At 39.7% G+C, this 23,097-nt stretch overlaps 1 protein-coding gene across 3 annotated transcripts; it reads left to right on the top strand.

Moving 5' to 3' along the window:
- The first annotated feature begins 124 nt into the window (after positions 1-124).
- On the top strand, positions 125-15,787 carry LOC134866368 (leucine-rich repeat-containing protein 24-like). Of its 3 annotated transcripts, none has more exons than XM_063886493.1 (5): positions 125-160; positions 10,013-10,208; positions 11,141-11,419; positions 12,728-12,896; positions 13,732-15,787. In XM_063886493.1, exons 2-5 carry the CDS (start codon positions 10,047-10,049, stop codon positions 14,976-14,978), a joined length of 1,857 nt encoding a protein of 618 aa, XP_063742563.1. In that variant the 5' UTR covers positions 125-160; positions 10,013-10,046; the 3' UTR covers positions 14,979-15,787. The 3 variants fall into 3 exon arrangements, with proteins under 3 accessions (XP_063742563.1, XP_063742564.1, XP_063742562.1); XM_063886494.1 differs by having other exon boundaries at positions 131-268; XM_063886492.1 differs by having other exon boundaries at positions 151-517.
- The last annotated feature ends 7,310 nt before the right edge of the window (positions 15,788-23,097 follow it).

Here is a 23,097-nt window from a genome sequence, read left to right as displayed (position 1 = left end):
TCTCTCCCTCCCTCTCTCTCTCTCTCTCTCTCTCTCTCTCTCTCTCTCTCTCTCTCTCTCTCTCTCTCTCTCTAAAAGGGGTAGGGACTAGGGAGTCAAGTCAAGCCGAGATAATCAGAGTGGGTCACTGTTGGAGGATATCAGTGAGAGGAAAGGCAAGGTAAGACAGGGGGAAAGGATTCAAAGACACATCATACTACCAGAAGAGGAAGATAAGAGTATAAATCGACCACCATCAGCGCTTTCGTCCACATTGGCAGTCAGATTGGTGAGCAGCTTCCTCGGGATCTCAGCGTCCAATTAGAATGGACGAGCTCAGCCAGTGTGGATACTAAACCTCTGCCCAGTAAGAAACGAGTGGAAAGAAAAGCGAGCGGTAGCAGACAAACAATGCCCCTGTTCATGCATCAGCACTGATTTGAACTGGGATTTATCCTTTTCCTTTTTGTTCTTTTTAAATTGGTATTCTAAGTGAGAAGACCGCTGCCGGGATCAAGTCCGCGCACGCAGGGAAACGGTAGGACGCAGTTTGTGTTGGGGATTAAAAAAAGGGGAATGAGCGCGCTTGGGATAGAGGTTTTCAAGTGTTGTTTGTTAGAGAATGACATGTCAAACGATTTAATCCACATGAAGGAAGGTTGTTTTTGTTGCTGTATATTGAAGTATGGAGCTGTGTGCGGTGTACTCTGGGAGATTAGATCGTGAGAGTGGAACAAAAGGTCTGATGTGTTTTGTGTGTAGGATTAAATCATGTTGAAAGAAGTTAAAGTGAAATGAAACAACATTTTTTTTTGTAAATAGACCGCCCTCATATCTGGAATTCGTGCTGTAAATAAAGCTTGCTATCATTATTAATACATCTGGCCATGCATGTTCTGGATCAGTCGTTTTGTCCATACAATTCTCGAAGTCCAATGCGACGTATTTAAATGTCTGTTTCTGTTAGTCCGAAAAACAAAGATTTCACTTAAGTATGTTAGCAAAACAGAAACAAACAGAACATCTCAATATTTGAGAGGCTGAAAATCCCTTGGTGATTAATTGATTGTCATTTTAAGTTCGCAATTTTGTGGGAGTTGATGACTAATCAATAAGTCCAGGTGTTTTTGAAGCTCAATAGAATAGGTCATAGTCTAGTATTCATTTCCTTTTTTAAAAATGACGCTTCCTTTATTGTCAGTGATTGGGTGGACACACTAATAGGGATGCATAACAAAAGAACAACAGCAGAAAACCCAAATGAAGGCTCCCTGCTACAGACTTAATGTTTCTATTCTGTGCTGATGGTAGAATATCACGCAGTCCAATATATTATTCAATATGGAAATTAGCATCCTACATTTAAATTATATTGGTATCAGATCATATATCAAAACATCATGATACATACAAACAAAATGCAGTCCAGCACACCAGCCAAAATGACACCGACGTCAATTCTCAAACATATGACTGAATTACTTTTTGGAAGTATCTAGAAACTGAGCATTATAGAAATGAAGTACCTTCTTACATTGTAGGGCAGAAGAGTTGTGTTGGATTTCATTACCTAATAAAATGGATTGTGTTTGTGTAAATGTGCAATAGTACACAATTCAACAATGTCACAAATTGTAGCATCAAGTTGAATCAAAATGTCTTTAAAAGAACCACAACTAAATATTGACCCATTTTCAATGTTGGTTTCATAGCAGGGCTGTTGTTTGGGACTGCTTTTGTTTTGGCAGGATGTATCTAATAAAGATCAATTGGTTAGATTTCAAATATTAGATACATCTGCAATATGTTTTTATAGTCAATTAAACGGTTTAAGGAATGTTTTACAAAAAAGGAGACGAAATTCTCAAATTTCATCTACTAACATCTGAATATTCATATTTTTTTCTCCTTTTCAACAGTAAACTAAATATCTTTAAGTTGTGGACAAAAAAAACCATTTAAGGACAGGCTTTGGGAAACACTGTTCCACATTTTCTGAGAGTTTAAAGACCAAAAAACAGTTTGTGTATTCATAAAAATAAGGAAAATAATTAATTAAATTAAAGATTAATTGATCAAGAAAGCAATTGTTATTGGCATTCCCAATCAAACTGGCAACTGAGTTACTATCCCAGGATATACACTCACTAGCTAATTGGTCTTGCTGCTCCTCTTATAAACGTTCAAGAAGAAAAAGAGATTTCAAATTAAGGCAGCAGTGAGCCATTACTTAAGATTGTCTATAGATTTTCCCATCATGCTGCAGTACTAAAGCACTAAAGCAGCTCTCCTAATCTAAGAATACAATTTGAAAACAAACTATAAGTAATTTCACTGCAGAGCCATTGCGTATTCAAATCACACAGGAATATTAAAGTGATACTGTTGTGATGGGGGGGAAATCAAGCATTATAAGATCAGTGCTGAGCACAGCACACACCCACTAGGAATATGGCAGGAGTATAACTGTGACACTATGGGAGATGCCAGGAAAATAAAGTGTGATTAGGACACTACTGGCTTACTGTTGCATGCTACATAGGAAGACCATCATGTTTCCTAATTCTGACTTCTGAATGATCCAGTTCCTTCCTTAATGTCAACATTTAAAATCACTGCTCTCTGGTTAATTGCTATTCTCTACATGAAGCTGTGTGGAGCCAAAAAGCGGGCCACTAGATAAAACCTTGTTTGTTTAACTCTGGGGTGGGGGAGATCTTTCTTGTGTGGACAGATCCGTACGGACAAGTTGACTTCTTACGCCTGCAGAGAACTTTAATTTTTCATTGGCTACTGTCTGCCAGACAATGAAGACTGACATTTATCTTAGCTGTAATTGTACCACATCGGCAACTCTGGCCTTGGTTTAGAACAGTATGGGCAGGTGGGAAAGATCAGCTGAAATATAGGGAGAAAAACAGATTACTTTAACAATTTCATTATTTTCCTGTCTATATTCCAGACGTCATAGATAACCACACTACAGGCGAGTGTTATTTGACATACGTGTGACATCCATCACTTGCAGAGGCTGTCACTTCCATGGCAACAAAGAAACACAATTTGTGAGGATTCAATGCACACCCAATATTCCTGAAAAGCAATATGGCGCTGTGATAAGCAATCGTTATCGCAGCATTGCATAGAATACATTTAATTTTTTGGGGACAAACACGGCCTGCAACACAATTTCATCACTGCTTGAGTAATACCTGCACTTTCAACTGAGCTGCCATAAAAGGAGTTTTATGTATAATTCAGATGCACCCATCTGGAACATCAGGGGAAACACAATAATGCAACAGCATTAAAGAAAAGTAAATCAAATCAAACGCATTCATGTGGACACTTTTATTAAAATTCGGGACAGTATTCAAATGGAAGTCATTGTTTTTATTTTCAATAGAGGAGGGTGAGATTCCCCTCCATCCATCTTCCAGCCTGTCTGATCTCATTCATCCATTACAATGTGAAACAGAACTACTCACCAACAGTCAAATGTGATTGTTGTGTTTGTGTGTTTCTGTGGCTTCCCTCATTACTACACACTCCCACTCTCTCAGTCAGAGACAGGGGTGAACAGAATTAGGGTTCAAACAGATTGATGAAAATGGAGCATATGCAATAAATATAAGAAACCAAACCATTCATTCTGCTCTGGCATAATCCACTGACTCATAAATCGTGCAGCCTGTCAGATTGGGCTGCTGTGAGTGAAATTGCTCTGATCGATTGCATCAACCAACCTTGACAATTAGACCGGACGGTGTGCATGCTCAAAAGAGACGAAGAGAGACTACAGAAAAATCGACATTTGGAAAGGACCGACTAAAGAAATGATGAGATTCACAGGAGGTAGTGTCAGAGAGGTGATGTTGACATGGGAATCTTTAGAAATGTGAAGAACAGGAAACAGTCAGGGTAAGACTTCTTTATAAAACATACAATTGCACAATGCCTGCATTCAACGAATGAAAGAAAAACACAGACAGACCATCTTTTAGTCTCCTTTATTTGCTTTTTCTAAAAAGAGTCTCAATCATCACTTCAGGGAATACGCTCTTTGTGCTTTCCTATAATACAGCAATACAGCTCTCCTAACTATTCAGTAGTAGCTTTGTTGAGCTTATCTTAGTTTAGCATAAAGACCGGAAACGGGGGCAAACTACCCCAACCCTCGAAATCAAACAGCCTAAATTTAAGATTTTCCTAAAAAAAAGAACTCAAGATTCCTCTAGCATGTTTTGGCTTGGGAAATTAACTTTAAGTCCTGTCCTATATGTGCCTTTTTCCATCTATCCTTAGCAACAATTTAAAAAGGAAACTTGAACATCCCCTATTATGCAAAATGCACGTTTTAATGTATTGAATACCTTTAAATGTCTCCCCTGTGTGTTAAAAGACTCAAACAGTCTTTCCCCACTGATCCAAGTACGTGAAAGCTGCTCAAAAAATGGGTGTTAGGTTTCGGTTCATACGTGATGTAAAGTTATACGCGTTATTGGTGGGGTGTACGGCATTAGCAACAAACCAACCACGGTAAAACTCTTTGCATATCCTTCTAGTAGTCTGAGCTTTCCCTTCTTTTGGGTCAATTTTTGACAACACAAATTTCCATTAAACACAACTAAATATCTCGGGTTGGTGTCCCTGCTGTAATATAAAATGTATTTATGCAGGACTGTGGTTTATTTAATACCTGAGGCATCAGTTTGAGATGTTTGGAGTAACAAACAAGTTACTTGTAGGAGAAATCCAAGAAAAAAAAAAGTAGGATGCTTTGTTGAACCGTCCACTGGCTCTGTCTAAAGGTACTTACATCTTTGCAAACATGTCACTCTCAGGAGTTTCCACTGGTTGCCTGGCAACCTCATGACACAACCAGACTCCAGGAACTCACTGCCTGGATAATAGTCACCTGACTTTTTCACATGTTGTTTATTGTTTACTGATTATACAAACAATATATGATGAGTAATGCTATGCAAACTGAAGCGGCTTCTGTTTGTAGCTGCATTTAGGGGACAGATGTGACAGTGGTGTTACCTTTTTATCCAACTCTTTACTAAATATCATCAACATATTGCTTTGTTAATAAAGATTTTTAACAGTGCACTCAAGATGATTAAATCGGCTCATTTTGGGTACCACTTTCTCATGAGGAGCTCTTTCATTAAAGTTTTTAAGGTGCAACTAATGGTTTTATCAATCAATAATGTGTGAAGCCTTGCAACTGGATTTTAGAGGCAAGAAAGCATGAAATAACAAAAAGTAAATTCTCAAAGGATAAAAGAGGTTTACAATCTCTCTTTCAGCTTTGAGCGGTGATGATGACGGGAAGTTACAATCCTCCCGTCTTGGACAGTGAGTGTATGAAAGTAAATCTTGGAAAACGGATATCGATTGTGCAGTCATAAAGTCGCCATTGCACTTTTACTTCTCAATTATCAGCCGCAAATCAAATTGGACTGCAAGAATCCCAACACAAACCTGTTGAGTCACACCAGACCATTTGTATTCATCATATATATTGGTTGGAGTCACAGTAGCATGGAATAATAATATTGCCCTAGACAAAGGAATCAGTTTCTGGGTTGCTTTGCCGTTTATATCAATAACCTTTGAGTTTTTATGTCGGCCAGCTTACATTAGCAACACCAATCTCCATCCCAAACAGACCTGTCACAGCAGTTTATCATGTGAACTTTTAAAAAGCAAAGATTTATGGAGTTGGTATAAGTAAGTTTCAGACCAAATGCTCCACTGGGAGAAGTGTCGGAGTGTTGTTGCTGCTTAGGGGGGATTCTGCCTGACAGTGAGCCACATACAAACACACACACACACACACACACACACACACACACACACACACACACACACACACACACACACACACACACACACACACACACACACACACACGTTTTCAAGCAAATCCTGCATTCATTACATTTCTTTCCCTTGAAGACATCCACAAATGCAATCCAAAATCCAACACCCAAACATCTGCTTTCATGGTGAAAATCAATGGCCAAGCTGGACAGAGTTCTAGTGGCAAAATAAAGAAATTAATGCAGGTAGAGCTTTCTTTACCGCTTTACCGCTGACACTAAATATGTGTGTGTGCGAGCGCTTACATGGCTGCCAATCTGTATCCCACTTGGTCTGACTCTTTGGATGATGATGGCTGGTTGTGTGCGGGATGTGCGAGTGTTAAGCTTTTGTGTGTTCGCCAGTCAGAGTGTGTGTCCCTCACTGTCGGTGGCTAGTTTACAAGTGCTACTTTGCGTGCGTGCTCTGCATGTTTATGAGTGTGTGTGTGTGTGTGTGTGTGTGTGTGTGTGTGTGTGTGTGTGTGTGTGTGTGTGTGTGTGTGTGTGTGTGTGTGTGTGTGTGTGGTCGAGACTATCGCTCAAAGTCAGTATGCTACTCTTGGTTTAGTGCCACAGTGTTCTCAACGCGCCCCGGCCTCGGTCTATTTGTGGACAAAGGGATGCTCTGAGACAAATGATTTAGCACCTGTCAGTCACCGCAGAAGGACGAGGGATGAGAAAAAAGGAAGAGGTCAGAGATGGGGGGGAGGGAATATGATGGAGACTTTGAGACAAAAACCATGAAAGGAAGAGAGAGCATAAAAAGAAAAGGGGGAGAAAGTTCAGGCAGGAGAAAAAGACTCGGACTAAAAGAGGATTTAAGGTTTAGCTCAGGGTCATCACAAAGCTCAATTTCCTGTGAGCAATTTTCCCCTGGAAATGACAGCTTCTATTTCTGTTGTGTTGTTTGCCTAACACAAGCTCAAAGGAATGGTGCCTGGCCTTCGGGCCCAGAGAGCGAACTTTTCCCCATCACAAGAGTTACCATAACAACGGATGAGGCCGACCTGCACCAGTGACAGCACAGGGATGTGAACTTTGCTTCTGCCTCTAGCGCTCTGACTGTCTGCTGCACCTCCGACACATCAACACCCACCCTCCTTTGAAGGATAAGAGAAAGAACAGAAAAAAGTGAATTGTTCTGTTCTTTTAATGTGTGGCCAGCCATAGCTGCGATTGTTCAGCAGAGGATGATTTGTTTGTAGCTTGACCAAAAAAAAACAAAGCACTTTGTCAAGAAAAAAGAGACAATTGTAATTTCAGAAAATGCCCAAACAAACAAGTTCAAGTCAGTATGAAATAATGTGTGCAGAGCTGCAGTACTGATACAGATACAGAATGCTGAACAGTCTTTGTGTGATTTGCAGTTTATTACAAAATGAGTTACAGTCATAGTGGGAGGGTTACTTTAAAGAAGAAGAAAAATGCTCATTTTCAGGTCCATATTTGTATTTTGTGCCTTTACTGTGACATCAAGCCCAGTCTACTCTGATTGGTTAGCTGGATGGCTCTCGCCCCTTAGCCTATCATGTAAAATGCGGAGCGCTAGCCAAAATTCAAATGCCAGTGTTACATAGTGATGTCAGTATGTTACAAAGGAGTCTAATAGAGGCATATCAGGCAGGAGAACAGTTTGTGACCATTAACATGCACACAAACCACACAAACACACTATAGAAAAGGGATAACCCCCAAAAAGCATCACAGAGCCTCTTAAAAAATGTAATTGGTTAGTTACCTGACATTTTATTTTTACTCTGTACCCTAAATATCATAATATTATAGTGATGTAACCTGATTACATTATGTAACTTTTGGATCACCTTTATATCAAATGCATTGCAAAAAATTGAAATACAGAAAGATGGCAATTAATTAATGCAATAGCACAATGTACACTCGGCTTATGTTAATGCAGTAACGTTTTTTTGTATCCTGGTTATCCCATAACATGTAAGCCTGGCTACAGACATGTTTTTGTACACAAAAATCATCATCCTATTTACACTGTCAATAGCGATATATTGCTGACCTGGATTTTTACCGCCAAACAAAGCCCCCCCACCCCTCCACCCTCTATGAAAACGGCGAGAGCGGCTTAGCTAACGAGCATCTGATTGTGCAGATTACGCATGTTCCCGCTGAGGATTACTGTGACTGAAATGAACAAATTGACCTCTTACCACTGAAATCCCACATCGGCATGACAAAAGATGAGCAGAGTGAGTGCAAACTGAATCTGAAATGGAAAAGCAAAAGCTGTAAGACAAGTTGCAGTCAGCAGCATTGTTTTTTTTTTCAAAACATCTCACCAGTGGTTTATTTGTATCTTCTCTCTGTTTGCAGACTCTGATAACTCTATAGGTGAACACTCAAACCATGGCATGATTGCCACGGAGGTTTTATTTAAAGACCATGTAAAAGTGAAATAGAATAGAAATGCACAAGCTATTTTCTCTACCTGACAGTGTGTCATTTGCATTGATGTCGGGCTCTTTTCTAACAACAAATCACAGAGCGTGCACCCTGTTCTGTGTGTATTCTTAGCCGAGGGGCAGGCGAGCATCTTCTCTGGTTCCCTACTGACACTTCTCAGGCAAGTCAAAGCTATTTAAAAGTCATCTCACAGTGAGAAGTAACAAAAGCTCAATGACAGACCAAGGCCTTATTCAAAATTCAATTTTTCCGCTTTCTGTCCCCAACAATAGAAGTACATAATTTCTCTCCTATGCTTGTTTGGGGAGAGCTCTGGAGAGGAAATGGCATGCTTTAGTTAATAAGTGTCTCTCTCTGTTTCGCTGAGAAGACGATTGAAAGGCTTATGTAGGTCACATTGTATTAATCTATCCGGCTATCCTCGTAAATGCTTTCAAACATGCAATATTAAAAATCCAGTTCATTGCTCATTTCCTTAATAATGCAGTGCGGCTGCACAGTAAATGACTACTCAGATGCTGAAATAGAGATCCCAGTGCTTTTGCACTTAGGCAGTAAATTACTGGTCTGGATTATAACGCGACAAATGAGACACGCTTGATATTAATCTGACAGAATAGTTCAAACACCCTGCAAACTGAATATTTATCAGCGGCAAGACCCTCTAATCCCTCATCGGTAATGAGATCTGTGTGCATTCAAATATTTAATAAACTAGATGATATCCAAATGATTCTGCTCGAGATGTAAATGTCATCAATTATCTGTCTGAGTGATTCCACAATCTTAAGCAAACTAGAAATTTCACAAGTCAGACAGGCTTAATGGGATATGGAAACAAGGCTGTGAATGTTTTATAATACTGTCAGCTAGGATTGGATCAATGACATGGCTGCTTCCCATCTGGATGAAGATTCTCTAGATTTAGTAAATGTACCTGCCGTCACTGATTGACAGGCTCAGTGTGACATTTCAACATGTATTTTATCTCCAACACTGCAGTATGTTCATGTTATCTGTTGCCGATTAACTTTTGTGAACACCGCCAGGCTGCATGATATTGGATGTCCAACATGAACTGCAGAGCGAGACAATAAATCCCTCCTGGGCTGTATAGGAGTAGGGAAAAAAGGACACGGATGAGTTGCTCAGTAATGGGTTTATATCAAAGGAAGATATTGCTCTAAGGTAAAGCTAGCGGCCAACACTGATGTTTTTTGATCAGATGATTAGAGCTGCTTGCCGATTGAGGTTTGCTTTGAGAAAGTAAATATGGTTTCAAAGATTACCGGGGTCAGAACGGAAGCCTCCATCTCTTTGCTGCACATTTCCATGAGTGTGTGTGTGTGTGTGTGTCTTTGTAAGACAAAGAAAGAGACAGAAATAGAAGGAGTGTGAGTGTGTTTGCGCATGCATTAAAAAGGCGAGAGAGGTCCTTGAGGCAACCTGCACATCTTTTTATCCCATCTTTAATTAATTGAAGCTCATAATAGAAGCTGCTGCAATTCCACTGACTAGACACAGTTGAATGGAAAACAGGCGGGGATAAGGACATATGTTCCCCATGCTTTTTTTTTCATGCCTCCCTTGCCATTACACAACAATCTGCATATGCAGCAGATCTGCAGCCACTGTCAATCTTTGCTTGGTGGATGAAATGAATTACCCTGAAGGAAAAGGGTTGTAACTGAGTGATTGATGTGTCTATTCTCTTCCCTCTCAAGGTTTTGTCTCTGAAGGTCTACAGTAAAAACCGCCATGGTCATCTTTTGGCTCTCCAGCCTCACCCTCATCATCGTGGCCCTCGTCCCTCGACCGTGTGTTGGATGCCCATCCGGCTGTCGCTGCTACAGCCTAACAGTGGAGTGCGGTTCTCTTGGAATCAAAGAAATCCCGCATGGTGTCCCCTCTGTAACCGAGGTCAGTTGGCCGATCGACCATGAGTGAGGGTGCTAGCACACAATGCATTAAAGCTAACCCCCCCCCCCCCACCACTCACCCTTTCGCATGAGTGGTTTTGTATCTGCTAACTCCCTCTCTGATCCATTCTTATTACCCTGAAATGATTGTGGTTAATCAATTCGCCGTGACCCTCTTTGATGCGAGCCTGAGGGAGGGTGCTGCGATGTTGCCTGTGTAATTATTCATTCTTGCTCAGAAAGTGACTCTTGCACACTTTCTGATCATCTGTTGAGAAGATGTTAAACATTACACGTCTTTTCCTCCCGGGTTCAGGCCCCACAACATTACGGCAGCCCATGAATATTAATGAAGACCATGTAGCGCATAAATTGTTCCATTAACCTCAATCAGCAGGTCTATCTCGTCGATCATTCTTCACCTCATGGGCCGTGTTTGCTTCGTTCGAAAAACATCTCCAGTGGTTGCACATTTTAGAAATCAAGCCATGCATTGTGGGTCAAGCACAAAGTGTGTAGTTCCAATCACTCGAACATCTTTTTTTGTTTGCTGACAAGGTCTGTGATTTCTGCAGCATTTGGCAAAATAACTGAGCCACAAAGGAAAGGGAACATGCTGCAGAACCCACATTTTCAGAGCCATTACTATTTGGAACTTGCTCGTTCCATATTGTTTGTAATGCCTACATTAACATATATCCAAAGCTCTGCACAGCCCAGTGAGTGCAGACAGCTCTAACAGTTGCCCCGTTGTTAATGTAATCTCTCCTCATGGTTAATACATTTTTCTACTCGGTGAGCACAGCACAGCAATAGGCCATGCTCACACTCTTGTAGAAAACAAATTCAAACATCACATCCCCTCCTCTGTGTCTCTAATGTAATTCATTTGTGATCACTCCACTGATTTGATTTACCCTGTCGCCGCTGCAGACCATTTTCCTCCAGGACAATGCTATAGTGCAGATCCGTCTTCAGGACCTGACTCGCCTTGGCAGCCTTCATTACCTGTACCTTCAGAATAATAGCATCTCAGCCCTGGAGCCAGGGGCGTTTCTCAGCCAGGGGCAGCTGCTGGAGCTGGCCCTCAATGGTAACCTCATCCACCTGGTCACCCCAGACATGTTTCGGGGTCTGGAGCATCTCCGGATCCTGTACCTCGCCGGGAATCAGATCAGTAAAGTGCAGGACAACACCTTCAGGGGACTGCAGGTTAGTGAGATGAGATAATGGGATGGATTAATGGATGGATGAAATGTTTAAAGTAGGGCTGTCATTAATGTTGTCGACTAATCTGGGAGCCTTGACGCGTTAATCACATTATTAAGTTTGACCCCAACTTCCTCCCTTAATTTCAGCACAGGTGTTTACTATTAATTGTACTGTAAGAAACCTGAGGAATTGGCACATGCTACAAGTATTATATTGATTAGAGAACACTACACACCTGTAAGAACGCTTACTATCTCAGTATAATGGCAAACCTAATCCAGGAAAGCGTTCTGCACTAGTTTGCTTTGGGTGTGAAATCTGGACCCAATTGCAGAATGACAGAGGGATAGCAGGTATGAAACAAAAACAAGCTTTATTAAATTAAAGCTGCTACAAATAAAAACTAACTAAAACTGAAGGGCGTGATAACACAGGAGGACAGATGAGGAAAATCCAGTACAATACAGACAGGTAACCAGGAACTGCGACAGACTGAACCAAACTTGTGGAAATGACAACGAACTGACAGGGATTACTAGGGAAGACAAGGATATATACAATGTATATATCCTTGTCTTCCCTAGTAATCCCTGTCAGTTAGTCTTGTATGTATAATATACATACAAGACTGATATAATATTATACATACAAGATTAATCACAAGGATAAGACACAGGCGGAGAACGCAGAAAAAGCAGCAAGTGAACAAAATCCAACAATCACACAGGCGAGAAAATATAAAGACATGACAAGACACAAGGAAGAAAGGCATTTCAAAATTAACAGGTGTGGTAAAGATGGTGGAAATGCACTTTGCTGAAGCATGCGTCAGTTTTTGGAAATTGCACAAGAGTGGGACATTGCAGACAAAATTGCCCCTGTAGGGGTGAGCGCAATATGATAGCGGCACTAAGAACACTACCATACTTCCACATTACACAGAGAGGAATCACAGCAGGTTTTTAGAAGCTTTAAAGTGTCAGAAATGTGTCTGACTTCTTGCCAATAATTCAAAAATCATCAAAACGTAGTTAAGATGTAGTAATACTTTAACAAACCTTTTGATTTCTTACCAGTTCATCTTTAATTGTTTGGTAAAGGGAAAAAGCTTCACTTTCGCTAGCAAAGCTCAAGCTATTCCAATACCGGATACCTTTTAAAGGATTATACAGGATGACGTCTGCAAGTTTAAATCCAATATATGACAACATGTCGGATTAATCCCTACCATTCAGTCAGATGGAAGTGAGTCATCCTCCTCCGTTAACATTGACCTTTCTCTGCTTTATGTCTTTTTGCCATCTGCAGCGTCTGCAGGAACTTCACCTGCAGGATAACAGCATAGAGCTGCTGGCTGAGCAGGCTCTGTCTGGCTTGTCATCTCTGGCTCTGTTGGACCTCAGCAGAAATCACCTCCGCACCCTGGGGGCTTCGTCACTCAAACCGCTTGTTAGCCTGCAGGTGCTCCGTGTCACAGGTAGGCAGAGAGTGAACAGACTACCTAAACAACATTATGTCTGACTGTAGTATGACATAATCCTCCAATATTTATTTGAATTCAAAGTGCTTTGAAAAATGCTTCCAATACCACAACTTTGAAGAACTGGCTGCTGGCTAATGTCAATGAAAATTAAGTGCCTTAAAAATGTTTTATCTATCAAAGGGTTTCATCAAGTCATAATCCTTTAATGAAAGAGTAAATCCCTCAAAGACATAATTTAAAAGAAAAAATTCAAGCCACACTGTCTCCAAAAGGGACCTCCTATTGAGGGTAATAAGTCCTGCAATGGACGGCAAAAGAGCTCAAACTAGGATTAAATAATAATGAGAAAAATAAATATGTGGCAGATAAAAGTGCCATAGGTTCAATGGAGCTGCTGTTCTGAGACTTTCTATTTTATCACATGAGTTTGCTCATTTGTTTTAGACCTTTAAAATGTATTCCTTTTGTGCACTTTAGTAACTTTTAACCCATGTTGGGGCACTGTCCCGCATTGCCCATTGACTATTAAAGAGTGGAAGTGAACATGAGGCGACATAATTTTGCCAATTTGTTAATTGACAAGTGGATATTGGAAAACATATATATATATCAACTCTAGATCCATTTAGCATCTTGCTTGGAGCTTTGTATACTGCCGAATGATCTTCATCAGCAGTTTTCATGTAGTTCTAGAATTGTTCTATAACCAAGGGATTCTCTACCAAACAATTTCTAAACCAGGGATTCAAAGTTGATTAATGTCATTGGAAACAGCAGTTGACAAAACCATTCAGTTGGTTAACCTTGTTTTTCCCTTCCTTTTCTCCAGAAAACCCATGGCGCTGTGATTGCGCTCTAGGCTGGCTGAGAACCTGGATCAGCGAAGACGGACAGCGTCTGTTAAGCTCTGCCGAACAGCGTCGGCTGATGTGCTCTGAACCTCCTCGCCTATCCCACCTCAGCCTGGTGGAGGTGGCACCCAACAGTCTGGTCTGCATCCCACCTGTGGTGCAGCTTGAGCCAAGCCACTTGACTGTGCGACTAGGGGAGAGCCTCAGAGTCTCCTGCCAGGCCTCAGGATACCCTCAGCCCCAGGTGACCTGGAAGAAAGCCTCCTATGGCAAGGCCCAGTTATCACCTCGAGGCTTGGTTCAGGAGCTGGGACCCAATGGTGAGCTCTTCAGGCCTGGAGCTGGAGGAGTGGTTACAGCCCTGCCCAGCAGTGGAGGGGTAAATCTTGGAGGTGTTGGAGGAATCCAGGGGCTTGTGCGTGGAACTGAGGAGGGCGGCGAGAGGGACAGTTTTGATCCGGACATGGGCAGTGGCATGCTGTTCCTCAGCAACGTGACTGTAGCACATGCTGGGCGTTATGAGTGTGAAGCCTGGAACCCCGGTGGTGTAGCCAAAGTCACCTTTCATCTGGCTGTCAACATGTCTTCTTCTTCATATTCATCCCAGTTCTGGCCACGTTTGAACATGCAATCCGTTGTTTCCTCTTCATCTAGCTCCTTCTTTCAGCCAGAGGTTCTGGATGTTAGCCAGGAGCTGCTCTATGAACAGGACAGCATGGACTTCTACGCTCTTGGCCCTGCTACGCAGACCGCCATTGCTGTTGGTATCTCCTTGCTGGCACTAACTGCCGTTCTCCTGTTGATAATGATTTACACTCGTCACCAGCAGTTTCGAAAAGAAGAAGGCGGGTCCTACTGTACCAGCAAGGAAGAGAGCATCCTCTATGTGAATGACTACTCTGACGGACCCACCACGTTTGCGCAGCTAGAAGAGTACCGCGACGACCACGGCCATGAAATGTATGTTCTCAACAGAACCAAGCCTGTCATGGGCTCCACTTCATCCAGATGTCCCATAATGAGCGGGTTTGTCCAGCAGAAGGGTATGAAAGAGGCTCTCCTAGACCACGAAATGGTGCAGACACTGACCAGATCAGGGGGGATGGGGCTTCGCAGAAACCCAGCAGACGGAAATGAGGGACCCCTTACAGCAGACCCTGAGGAGCTCTTCCTCAGTCAAAGTCTACTCTTTGGATCACAGGTTGCTTATGAAATCCATTGCTAAAGGTTTTAATTGTGTTCTAATATGAACCAATATGTTGATGGACTTGAATAAAGACATAAAGGACCTTGGTGCAATGATTTGAAGCATTGAATTATTATGTGTTATCAGTTAGTGGTTGTTGAGGGGAACCTGGATCACAATCAGCGCCTCAGAGAATCTCATCTGATTGATTGTATTACACTAAGATGGCTCAGAGGGATGAACAGTGATAATTGGAGAGTTTAACAACTGAACCATACCAATCTGTGTCCAAATCAACCCTTTAAAGATCATTTTAAGTGACTAAGTTTATTAGAAAATGTTTGGATAACAGTTCATCTAAATCCTCACCAAAGAGGCTGAGACTGTGAAGTGGAAACTAACAATATGGATTAGTGAGTCTTATTTCTTACTTTTCTTTAGGTTCTGTTTTGTGTGTTTTGTCAGTATTCCGTGTAAATATAATGACCCTCATTTTCACTGTGAAGTGCCAATGTTTTGTGGACCCTATTGCAAATCCTACTAGAATTATACCTACACTGATACTCCTACTGAAACTACATTTTCAATACCCATATGTTCGGGTGGGCGTGTGTCTGTGGATTTGTTTAAAGATGTTCACTTTGAAGGCAGCATTCATTTCTAACATTGCATTGTATTTGTTAATGTTAACATGTTTTACTAGAACGAGGAATTAACATTTCTATTGTCTGAAATGAAATCTTTGGTGAAATTAATCACATTAATATCGCACTGTAACAACTGTTCCAGCAAGAATATTGTACACTATGTTTTCAGTTTCTACATAATAAAAATGTATTTTAAAAGATTCAATGCTTCCTGTCTTACAGGGTCAGCTGTAACTCAGCTGTTCTACTCATTCTATGGTCACACAGTGCTGTAAATCTTATTGCTTTTCTCTGCCTTCGTATAAACCCAAGGAGGTGCATGCCAGGAACGTCAGGTATACTGGGACCTTTACGCGGTGGCTCTCCCCTTTAACCCATGACATGCAGCGGGCTAGTGTGATAGATGTTTTTTTAGAAACTCTGACTCTCACTCCGTGTGTATAGGTCAGTCTTTGAGAGGTCTGTGTTTCACAACTCAGGTGTGCTTTCAGAGCTACAGGAAATGTTTTTAAAAACACCAAATCTGTTCTTCAAACCTACTATAGTCCTTAAGCCATATTGATTCTAATTCAAAAACCGAATCAATAAACTCATTTAATAACATGTCTTTGTATGAAGGTTTCTTAACAACTGTAATAAATGCCACTGTTCCAAGAGAACTGAATAAGAAACACAACTGAAGGGCATGTCTGACCTCAATAAATGTTACTTTATTAATAAAACTGTCATTGGCACTGTTCACTAGCATCCCTTCAATGTATGTTAAGTAGAGTAAAACATTGAACACTACAGTTTGTTATGGTGATACATTTCCATTTTCAATTGCTGTCAATCCAACAGACCTATTTCACATACAACAACATAGAGATTTGTTATAGCAATTGGTTGTATCAGCATAGAGACGTCTAAGTTAAAGGAGTCATTTTACATTTTCTTGAACTGGAACCTTGTATTTGAGATACACAAAAGCACAACATGAAACTGTTATTGTTTATTATCCCAGTGTTAAACACGTATTTATTTGACTTGTAATAAAAGTACAAACAAAGTACACAAGGTGCTTGCTTAGGTTTTAGGGTAAGCGTTTAGGTTTGTTGTTAATTGTAATGGATGGTTTGGGTTTAAATAACTACATTAGTTACATCACTAAGGTTATGCACTTAAGTGAAGTACACACATTTTCGTTATGAATGTTACGTTACGTACCTAACTCAACATGAGTTTTGATTGTACCCAGTACACGAACAGCGGTATCTCAGGTGAGAGCCTGTTGTTTGTTTTAATCCATCAACTCTGACTTTTCATTCAATGTTGCTTTCTATACTCTGTCACCAAACTTCCTTTGCTACGGTCAAAAACACTAAACCACTAGAAACAAAACATAATCAGAAATGTACGTTTTAAAAACCTCCTTGCACAGATTACCTACACTGAAGTTTTGCTAGGGAGGACTTGTTAAATATGTTGAATCATAAAGGTAATGTAAATGTATCTCAAGAAATAATCTGGTTTGCTTGATTTTAGAAAGGTATATAAGAAAGCTGATTAGCATAGCTTAGCATACAGACTAGAATCTAGGGAGCTAGCTAGGCTGTCTCCAAAGTTTCAAAATAAATATTCATATTAACACATTGTATCTCATTGTTTAATTTGGTCACAACAGTACAAACCACTCGTTGTAAGTTTAGGGTTAGGGGTTAAGGTACCCTATCAGAGTTAGGCTACACAAAGAGATGCTTTTCAAGGTTGTTTTATATTAAACCGTTGCATTGGATGTCAGAAAAGTCTCAATGGTAGCCCCAAAGCAGAAAGCTGAGCTTATATACAGAAGCCCATCTTAGCAACACAATAACACAGCTGCAGATGTATTATTCAGCCTATAGTACACAATGAAACGAGATATGCGCTTATTGCGGTATCCTATGAGGCACATTGATTTCCTTCTGTGATACAATTCTCAGGCTTTGTCAATACATGCCCAACAGAGCCTTGCTTACAATAGTTGCCATGGACACTATAGCAAAACACTCCAAATGTCCAATGTGATTGGCATTTGGAGGTGTGTATGATATTTTGTACAGCCCTTACCACTGAATACATGCTGAGAGTACTAAACTGTTGTTTCATTTTTATACAGCATGCACCTCCTCTAATCACTCCACATTATTTTTCAAAGATCCCCACCAGTGTACCTACAGGCGTGTTGATTAGAGCCATCCATAATTGATTTAACAGCCTGAAAATTATGCAGAAATAATACTAATGATAACAGTAGTGTCAAAATCAAGGTTGTAATCCACTGCTGCTGCTAAAAGCACCCCACTAAGAAGCCTTACATTTCACAAAAAGCACTAGCACTCTGTATGTGGGACATGTAAGTGGATTTCTGATGCAATTAGTGTTCTATGCCTAAATATTTAAAAAATCATGTTTCTGAGAAGCTTTTTGTAGAGCTTTATTCAAAATGTGATGCTTGTGGGGGACATTACAGATTTTAATTATGGGTAATAGAATATCTGTCAACAGTTATACTCTTATACATTAAAAAAAGAAGAAGCAACACACATTTCAAATTGTAAACAGGTTTTTTGTATTTTCATTTTTTTTATTTTGTTAAAACACACTCCTTGTGTCAAGTCTGTCTTCGCGTCCTTACTGTTTTTGCATTTCCCCGACAACGTATTTGTGATTGTTTGCCCACCCGTGATTCTGTCCACCTGTGTTTAATTATCTGTGGCCCTTGTGATTTTGCCCGCCCTCTCCAGCTGTGTTGTGTCTATTTGTCTAATTCGTTTTTGGTTAAGTCTTTCTCTGTTGTAAGATAAGAATTCCTGTGATCCTGTCACATCTAATAAAGAATGAGAATGGAGCAAGGAAGAGAGATAACTCATGGTTATAATAGTGCTGTTGTATTTTCCTTTTAACCAAACCACCTCCTTTTATGTTTCCGTTCTCATCTCTCTCCAACTTGGTTCAACTTAAGGAAATGTATTCCCATATGAGGTCAAATATTAGATGTTAGGGACTGAGTTATTGATGTGGTTCTACCTGGCCTCTACAATGGCTTTTCCCTGAAGAAGGATTTGTGCAAATTTCTGTGGAATGTTCGATGTAACTTAGATGCCGCCCTTGCATTTTTGTTTTGGATTAATGCAGCTTTGATGAATAATGTGGATAGGATGTTAGGCATTGTGAGGTCAGTCAAATATATTCATATTTAAGAGTTGTATTAATATAAATATATATCAGACCCAGCTTCAAAAGTATTCAGCTGTGCAGCGAAATAATCAGAATTGGATCCAGAGTAGAAACAGCAATCAACTTTCCTGCGTGGTGATGCCAGTTCTATGTTAATAGTAGGTACTGTTGGATTACAATTTCCAATAGAAATTATAGCTTGCTTGAATAGTAATTTTATTTCAGGCATGAATAAACAGCATCTGATTTCTATCCAAAGGTTTTTTTTATGATTGAAAGCTAGAAAAGCAAGATCAAAATGATAATTTCTGCCCGTCAAACAAAATAAGTATGAAAATCCAAGAAACACCTCTCCTTTACAGAAAGCCTACAGGGCTGGCAGAGTCCTGTGGAGAGAGAAGAAAACATCAATGAATCATGCCACACTTGAATGTCTTGTTTGATATCTACAAAGCAATTTCTCCAGTTGTGCTTCCTTCCTTCAAATGGCCATAGTCCTGCAGAATACCAACATCACAGTAAATGGTCACCTGTGGAAAAGTGTTGGAAAATCAGAGCAAAACAGATATATGATCAAATGTAATGCAATATGCATGCAATTATAATGGAGCAAACTATTCATATACATCAGACAGAGATGTTTGATGGTTACTTGTTGTAATTACCCTTATCATGATTTATTTTTCTTCTTTTTTAAATCATGAGTCTTTAATAGTGAGTATATGTCCTCCTGTATTTCACAGTAATCAGAATTTTTACAACTTTTGCATTATTGAAGAGTTGATAAGGTGAAATTCATATAAATAATGACAAAGCAAAATAAGTACTCCTGCTTTTGAGTGTGTGTAACGTTTATCTACCCAGTCTCACAACAATTAAGTCTATTTAATATACACAAAGAACATAACGTGAAAATGATTAGTATACAGGGGTTAAATAATACAAAATGATGTTTGCTATTGTAACTGTAACAAAGTTGTTTTTGGTGATATTTTTTTAATATTTTATATTATCACAACTACTGTGCATTTACAACATTTTGTGGGTTTAGCTTAAATGCTAATTTCTAAAATGCCAATAGCGAATCCTCCAGTAAATCCTACTTTCAGTGAGGTGTGCTACTGTTTTTGACCATTTGGATTGGTTTTAATACAAAACTGAAGCGCCTGAGAGGTTTAACCGTGAGCACATTGTTGAGGACTCAACTTAAAATGCTGTTAAGAATACAACACATGCTCTCAAATGAACCCTTGACCACTGAAGACCACTGCGTTGCATAGTAATGTATCGTCGAGGGGCGTTACATGCAGTTTATAAAACTCTTCTTTGCTCTTTTGTGTACCTGTGGCTGTTTTGTTGCCTTGACGATTTTTATATTCTGCTGTTGATTCTATAAGACTCGCTGCCCTCCGCTCAACCTTCACACAACCTTGTTTGTTTATTTCGGCCCAGCAGTCAATTTTATCACCCCATGAAACTGATTGGCACTTGCAGCACTCCGGGTTCTAGGACTACACTTTTCCGCTGGATATTGGACCCACTCTCAAAAAGGCTCCACGCAGTTCGGATTGGTAGCCAAACCCCCTTCGTCCTACAGCTGAACAACGGAGCCCCCAGGAGCTGTGCACTCAGCCTCCTCCTGTTCATGCTGTCCACCCATGACTGTAATCCCAGACATGGAGAAAACTATTTTGTGAAGTTTGCAGATGAAACTTCTTTAAAACGAACAAATTACGATGAAACTGAGAATCATATTGCCAGGAAATTCACAATCTTGCAAGATGGCGCTCAGAGAACCAACCCTAAATCTTACCCAGCAAAACCAAGGAGCTGATGCTTTAAGTTAGGTTAAAGAAGACAAAGGTTGGTGTGTAAGTCAAAATAACTGGACACGTGTTTGTGTCACGTGAGAAACCCAAATGGATTTTTTACGGAACTTTCGTACTTAAGTAATATCACTTTTGTAGGAACGTGGTGTCGTTTTTTGTTTTATAGCCATTACAAAGTTCCCTGGGAAGAGTTTATTTTGACTGGTCGATGAAATAAGAAAGAATGAATAGCTTATTTCTAGAAATTTGTTGGAAAACCCCCCCAAAAATTAGAAATAACTGTTCATCATACATCATACATATGTATAAGGATACGTTGCTCAGTCAGTTGCAAGCGAATAAGCAGGGACTCAATTAGTGAGTGATTGCAGTCATACTTATAATCATATATATATATATATATATATATATATAATTCAAGATTCAAAGGTTTATTTTCATGTACAAACATGTACAAAACTACAGTGTAATTATGTAACGTATGAAAAACTTAGATCGCAGGTTCCTCGACAAAATTACAAGACATCAAAATATAAAACAAATATAAGATTGTTTATATATAAATATATATGTTAATATTCACATATAATACATGTATATATTATGTCTTTAGCTTGTGGCTACAACATTTCATTGCGCAAATGTATTGTATAATGACAGTATTAGAACCTTGAGTCCTTAAATCACCATTTATACACCTGTTATTTATTGTTGAGATTTATGTTACATTTTCTGAGTTATGTCTCTTTTCTTTTTATTTCTCTTGGGTCTACACTGAGGAAGATCAGTGTGTTTATAATTGACAATCAGTTGAATGAACAGGCTGCAACGTGTCATGACTAATGGTGGAAAATAATATCCTATTCAAATGAACACATTTGGAAGATGGTGGGCGGTGTTGATAAAAAGGTTCTTGAGTTCAGCCCAAGGTTTTTTGTAGTCGGACTTGGGAATCACTGTAAAGCATATGTAAAGTATTGCATTTGGTTTTAAAGTGTGACAGTGGCTGCAATGAAATTATTTCCATTTCCTTTTTTTATTCTCTCTTCCTCCCCTGTTTACTCTCCAGGAGCTAGTTGGATGATTGGTTTCTACCTGTGCAGTCCAGTCACACTGCTCATTGGTTCCCAGACTTTGAACTCTCCAATCATCATTCGGGTCCATCATTAAAAGGAGGATGCCTTCAGAGTTCACACTCCCTTTTGTGCTCTGCCTGCCTGGGGGGGTTTTGTTTTGAGAACGTGTTTAGAATGATATAAAAAGCTGGGTAGTTGAAAGACTGTGGAAAGTACTTCTTTTCATAAGGAACGACAGGTTTTTGAGATAAGGCGAGCATCATTTATAGTTTGTGTTACATTGATTAATACTTGTTTGGCACAATACAATTGTCCCATTTTCCCCCCAATTGAAAAACGTTTTCACTTTTGCAGCAAAATTAAATTACTTTACTTTTCACTTTTACTTTGACTCCATTAAGTTAGGTTTTTGTGTTATCATCTTTTTAGAAAGTGGTCATAACACAATAAATAACGCATAGGACAATCCGGTAGTTGCCTTTGTGACACAGTTGTAACTGATCTAGCAGCAGGGTGTGTCCTTCATCCTTCACCGTCACGGTGGTTGCCTCCTTCCCATCATCCCTCAGCAGTACTTGTCACAAAGTGAAATGTGAACGGCAGTGCAGTATTGAAGACCTTGAAAGCACTTCTGTTAGCTGCTAAGTATCCAGCAATAGAACACTGATCAGTTATGCTGCTTTTCTCTGCCCCACTCGGTCAAAAGCTGACCATTGACACATTGGCCATAAACATCTACTTAATCCAAATACAAAGAGAAGTTAACAAGAATATAAATTATGTTGTCATTGCAAGGTGAGTACATTTAGTTATGTTCAAAGTATACTTCTATTAAAAATGTTTGGAATAACACCCTTTTTGATATCTTTCACATTATCTAATTCTTCAAAAAGGTTTCATGAGGCCTGCATAGCACCATGTAATCATTTAATGGAGGTATTATCATTTTTACCAAAAACATATTTTAATGGAACAAAAACAGCAAATCGCTTGAATATAAATTCTGAATGTCATATTCTGTGGATATTTTAACTCACATCTGTAGTTTTCCACATAAATAAAAACAAACTGACTTCATATTATTGTTAGACCCCTTGCAAAAGGTTTTGAAGGATACATCACATTGTGGGACACATTGCTTTTAAGGTGGGCACAATATACACCTTTGCTATATTTCTATACTTACAATGGATGTAATGACTATGCATAGTGTTAAAGGGGTTGCTGATCCGGATATGCCCTCATGTCCACGGAGCTTTGATGCAAATTTGAGCTCATTGTTTTGGTTTTAAGGCTTTTGGTTTTACTGTTTTAGTTCAGCAGTAGTTCAGCTTTTTTGTATATGAAAAATATAATATGGCTCTTAAGACTGCACAATACCTGCCCAGTACTTCATGGTAGTAAAGAT

The sequence above is a fragment of the Eleginops maclovinus genome, chromosome 6 (assembly GCF_036324505.1).
Source record: "Eleginops maclovinus isolate JMC-PN-2008 ecotype Puerto Natales chromosome 6, JC_Emac_rtc_rv5, whole genome shotgun sequence".
NCBI classification, from domain to species: Eukaryota; Metazoa; Chordata; class Actinopteri; order Perciformes; family Eleginopidae; genus Eleginops; species Eleginops maclovinus.
Note: the sequence above shows the minus strand (reverse complement) of the source record. Positions and strands in the feature narration are given on the sequence as shown.